The sequence below is a fragment of the Marmota marmota genome, unplaced genomic scaffold, assembly GCF_001458135.2.
Source record: "Marmota marmota marmota unplaced genomic scaffold, marMar, whole genome shotgun sequence".
NCBI classification, from domain to species: Eukaryota; Metazoa; Chordata; class Mammalia; order Rodentia; family Sciuridae; genus Marmota; species Marmota marmota.
Window position 1 is genome coordinate 52,936,659 of NW_025999968.1, and position 5,811 is coordinate 52,942,469.

Here is a 5,811-nt window from a genome sequence, read left to right on the forward strand (position 1 = left end):
GGGGGGGGGGGAGAGAGAGAGAAATATTAAGATTTTCTTAGGAAGGTAGTTTCCTAGCTGTCCCCATATGAGCTACTGTCCCCTGGCAGATTGTACTTGAGGGGACTTTATTTATGTAAGTCCCATCTCACCTCAGAACATGACCCCTCCTGTTGCCAATTAGTCACTAACCTCGTTAGTGTTTCTTTGCACCCGCCCCATGGATGCCTGCTAGACCTCTGTGTGGTCCTCTTTCCCCATCCCTGCCCCGCCGCCCTGGGACTGTGATGAGTATGTGCCTTCCGCCCCCCCACAGACCCTGCTGTGGACTGGAGAGTGCCTGGGGGTAACTGGGGCCACAGGTAAAGAAGCCGAGCCAGAGCTGGGGACAGGCTCACAGTGACTGGGGGGCATCATTGTCTCCTGTAAAAGGAACTCTAGGGCTCAGACAAACCCAGGGAAAGAAGTTTAATCACACATTGCAAAGTCGTAGTCATGGGTCCCCGCCAGGGAGGACAAGTGGAGATCAGCCATCTTGTCACATAGGTACAGGCTCTGACGTGTCCCCACAGTCTCCAATCTTTGGTTCCATGACAGAAAGTTCCTGACACATCCCTAAGTGCTGTCAGCGAGGCCATAGGACATTGGTTTGCCCTCAGAAGACCCTGGCCCTGGCTGCTGCCTGGGTCCTCTGGTGGCAGTAGGTCCCCAGGAGGTGGCTCCTGTGTATCTTATCTGGACCGAAATCAATTTGAACTGTTGCTTGTGTTCGTCCCAGACCAGGATCTAAGAGTTAAAAGGGGACTTCAAGGCCACCAACTCCTGTTCTGAGGCTCCCGAGAGCACACTACAGAGGATAAAGTGAGTCCTTTGCTCTAGCCTGTGATGAACCAAGGTGACATTTAGGACAATACCAACGAAACACAGTGTGAAGATTCTACTCAACCACAAGAAGACGGATGACTTTACTTTCCAGAACATGTGATAGAAAAGGGGTCCCAGACGACTCATGTGGTCCAATTGATTCTAGAAAACAGAGGATGTGCTTATTGCACAAAGCCTGGGGCTCTGTAGATAACCGTGATCTGAGTCTAGGGTCCCAACTAGAGGTGGCTTTGGACAAGTGACTCAGCCACAACAGGAGAGATTCGGCCAGCTCATGTCTAAGATTCCGTGTGACTACCAGCCCTCAAGAATAGGAGCCTTCAAGCCAGTCCATGCAGTTGACTGGTCAGACCCTTCCCAGGGGCTTGCCAAGAGTGACCCATCCTCTCCATCTTTGGCCACTGGATCCTGGTGGACTTGATGTGGACTTGCCCAGGAGAGTGGTCACATGGCAGAAGTGCATCTAAGTCAAGAGACACTAGGTCTATGGTGTGAAGCTGTCTTGGCAGTAGAACCCAGACCCACTGGCCAGGAGAAATGGAAGAAGAGGAACTAACTATGGAGCCCCATCCTCAGGCAGCAAGCCTAGTGATGTCTAACCTGTGGTCACCTCCTCACCCCCTCCAGGTGGGCTCTAGCCATCTGACCTATCTAATTCCATCATTTCTCAAAGGCCCCACCTCTGAGCATCATAGTCAAGTAAATGCCTCGCAGTGGGATCATATTTCAACACATGGGCTTTGGGGCACACTTAGACCATGTCCAAACCATACAGGAGGCAAGAATGGAGTTGGGGAAGATGAGGCTGTGATTTGCACGGAAGAGGGGGAAAAGATTTGTCAACTGGCTCAGAGCCTCAGGTCCTAGCATCTTTTCTCTTACTGTGCAATGACTTCATCCCAAGTGCCAGTGTCTCCAGATTTCCATTGAGATGCACTGAGGAAATGCAGGAGGAACCAAAGTGTACCCCACAAGGAGCCCCTCTTCAGTCTGAAGAGGCCATTGGCTTTTGACAGCAGCTTCCCCTCTGGGTCCCAGCTTTAGCATCTGCATCAGAGGTCAGCAAACTGTGGCCCACAGCCCAAATCTACTAATAAAGTTTTATTGGGATAGTAGTGCTTTCTACTTTACACACTATGGCTGCTTTTGCACTACAACAACAGAGGTTGATATGTGCAATGAAGATCATATGGCCCATGAAAACTGAAATATTTACTGTCTGATCATTTACTGGAGAAGTCTGCCGACTCCAGGTCCATAATAAGAAGGAGTTTACTTGTATCCAGAATGGAAGTGCCCACACCCCAAGGGGTAGACACCACAGAGAGGGTGATAGTAAAATAAGTGAATTAGTCCTCCCTACACTGGCCTTATGCAAGGACTAAGCATCGTAAGGGTTTAGACCAAGATATATAGAACTTAGTTGTATTATTTTTTATTTCTATTACTACATGGAAGGTCCGTATGGATGCAGGAAAAATTACTAGAACTTCTATATTTTTTTTTTACCTAAAAAGAAAGGAATTAAGCTTGGCTAACATCTATAATATTTTACTTAAGTTCCTATCTGAATGAACTTATGAAGTCATTTGTACTTCAGACAAAAATTAATTCTTTGTAGTCTACCACTAATAATAGCTAACACTTTATTGAACATTTGCTACACACCCGTGAATATTTCTGGAACTTCTTAGGAATGAACCTATTTCTTCATAACAACGCTATAATAAGAAAGTACTTGTTAGCCCCATTGTTCAGGTGAGGAAACTGAGGCCCAGAGAGGTTATTCAACTTCCTCAAAATCACACGTCTAATGAGTGGCAGGTCCGTGTTTAAATTCAGGGGGATCTGGCTCCAGAAAGCTCCTGAGTCCCTCTTCATGTGTCCCCTCATGCACATACACATGTGCCGGTACTCAACGTTTTCTCTTTTTGACCACCAAGGGATAGGATCCCCGAGGTGGTGCCAGAGGTGCGGTCGAGGGTTGGTGTTCTTCACTAGCTGCCTGCCTGGGCAGATGTCGGGTTCTGTGGGATCTGGGCTGGTGAAGACTGACATCTCCCAACTCCTCGCTTCTTCTCTCCTCCACAGCCCACCCTGAGAGAGCCGCCCTTCTGTTTGTTTCCAGTGTCTGCATTGGCCTGACCCTCACCTTATGTGCCTTGGTCATCAGAGTGTCCTGCACCAAAGACTTTCAGGAGCTGCAGCTGGGGAGGGAGCGCCTGGTGCCAGGAGGCAACAGACCTGGGGCGGACAGCAAGGAGGAAGCAGAGGAGGAGGACTCCTCTGACTCGGAGTTCCCAGGGGAGCTGGCGGGGTTCTGCAGGACTTCATACCCAGCCTACAGCTCCGTAGAGGCTGCAGAGCTGGCAGAGAGGATTGAGCGCAGGGAGCAGATCATTCAGGAAATATGGATGAACAGTGGCTTGGACACGTCCCTCCCGAGGAACATGAGCCACTTCTACTGAAAACCATCTGCCTCTCAATGAGACCACACTTTCTGAAGACGGAAGGATCCAAGATGCCCCTCCAGTCCTGTCTCATTTATACCTTCTATGAAGGAGAATTCTCCATGGCATCCAAGACTGGTGAAGCCAGAAAGCCATCAAAGGGACATTTCAAATTGTTTACAGCACCCCAAAATAAATTAGGAGGGGAGAAGTTTTTGTGATCTGTACTTATTTGAGTTTGTGTCTATCATTAACAAGTCTGTGTGTAAACAGAGCTCACAATTACTGAGCACTTACAATGACAGGTACTGCCCTACCTGTTGTTTGTTGAATAAGTATATTTACAATAACTTCATGAGACAGTAACATTATCCCCATTTTACATAAGAATAAGCAGAAGATCCACAGATATCAGTTTAAAAATCTGTACTGATACTCAGGACAGCAAAGGAGCTCATGAGTGCTTTGATTTGCTAACATTATTTGGTTAGAGCAGGGATTGGTAAAATTTTTCTTTAAGAGCAAGACAACAGATACTGTGGGCATTGCCACAACTGCTCATCTTAGCTGTTGTGGCTCAAAAGAAGCCATAGATAGCATCCAATGAATGAATGTGGCTCTGTTCCAATAGACACCAAAATCTGAATTTTATTTAATTCTCACATTGCACATATTCTCCTACTTTTAACATCAGCTATTTAAGAATATAAAAACCATTTTTAGCTCAAGGGCTGCATAAGAACAGGCAGCAGGCTGGATGTGGATCGCAGTCTGTTTTTGTAAATATAGTCTAGAAAGACTAAAATTATTCTGGTTCTGAACCAAAAGTGTTTGTGGACTCCCGGCTTAGGGTTGAAAACTGCAGAGCTTCTCAGGGTAAAAGCCAATAACCAGAGCACCCAACAGCCCGTGGGGAAAGGAGCAAGTGGAGTCAGATTTCAAAGCATTAATGAAGGAGCAGAAGGAGTTTAAGAAGGTATTGGAAGGTTCTGGAAGGTGCTGGCAGCACCTTCAGATGTCCCCCTGTGAGCAGGACACTATAGCTCTGGTGCAGGGGATGTTTTCTTTTGATCCCAGTGGGACTGAAGCATAAAATGTCATGTCCATCTCATACACCTACCATCAGCAAGCCCCCCGGCCCCGTCTCGCTTCGCCCTCGCATCAACTCTGCAAAAACACGTAGATGAATGTTATGGTTTGGATATGAGGTGTCCCCCGAAAGCTCCTGTGTTAGTGCAGCAATGTTCAGAGGTGAAATGATTATGAGAACTGTGATGTAACCAGTGGATTAATCCATTTGCTGGGTTCATAATTTGAATGGACTAACTGGGAGGGAACTCTAGGCAAGTGGGGGGGTGGCTGAAGGAAGTAGCTCCCTGGGGGTGTGCCTGGTGCCTTGGCTGTGATCTCCCCCCACCCCCTTCCTTTCTCCTCTGGGCTCTTCTGCCATGATGTTCTGCCTCAGCTCAGCCCAGAGCAATGAGTCTCCAACCATGACGAAAACCCCAAATAAACCTTTCCTCCTCCTCTAAATTGTTCTCATTGGGTATTTTGGCCACGACAATGAAAAGCTGACTAGCCTGTTAAATGTTGGAGTCCACCGCGCCTGGCTAGAATGTGCTGGAGTTGACTCAGTCCTGAGCAACCAGGAAACACAGAGTTGCTCCCTTGGGAACAGTCACAGGTGTGGAGCAGGCATCTTTTTAAAAAAAAAAAAAAAAAAAAAACAGAAGTGTGACCTCTCAGAGATGTCAGTACCCCTGCTTACACACATCTAGGCTGACCTCATACTTACATTGAGTCATGGTGAACTTCCACATATGGTAGGTACACCAGAATCCTGTGCTTATGGGTCATTGCAATGCCATATGCAAAAAGAAGGTAAGAAATGATGGAAATCTTACATGTATTTCCTGTGCTCACCCATGTGCTCCTTTATTCCAGCAGACTTCATTTACAAAACAGAAGTTAAGAAATAAAGTTACTCAAATTTCCAGATGGCAAGAGCAGAGCATTAAAACAAGCATGGGTTCCTTCTGATCCAGGGTCTTCTCTGTGATTTTCTGGTCATGCATTGTTAAAGCTGCATTTGCAGGCACGTCAAGAACTTCTACTGTGGAGGAGAAGTGAACGTGGCACTTTTGAGAATGAGAAAGAGTGATTGAAGCATGGTGGGTAAAGAGGAGAGTGATTGTGGTCAGCAGGAAGGAGAGAGAAGAAGATAAAGCTTTGTAGCTCAAGGTTATAAATTGCATTTTTATTTTAATTTGGATGGGTATCTAAGGGAATTGTACTAAAATAGGAGCAGCATGATCTGATTTATATATATATATATATTTTTTTATTGGTTGTTCAAAACATTATAAAGCTCTTGACATATCATATTTCATACATTAGATTCAAGTTGGTTATGAACTCCCAATTTTACCCCAAATACAGATTGCAGAATCACATCGGTTACACATCCACATTTTTACATAATGCCCTATTAGTAACT

General features: G+C 46.1%; 1 protein-coding gene across 4 annotated transcripts in view; it reads left to right on the top strand.

The window, feature by feature from the left end:
- The window catches only part of Eva1c (eva-1 homolog C), a 78,506-nt gene extending 74,981 nt beyond the window's left edge, over nt 1-3,525 (top strand). For all 4 annotated transcript variants that reach the window (XM_048803570.1, XM_048803572.1, XM_015478694.2 and 1 more), the window contains one exon: nt 2,956-3,525. In XM_048803570.1, coding sequence (XP_048659527.1) covers nt 2,956-3,332 — 377 coding nt within the window. In that variant the 3' untranslated portion in view covers nt 3,333-3,525. The remainder of the gene's footprint in view (nt 1-2,955) is intronic.
- Nucleotides 3,526-5,811: the final 2,286 nt, after the last annotated feature.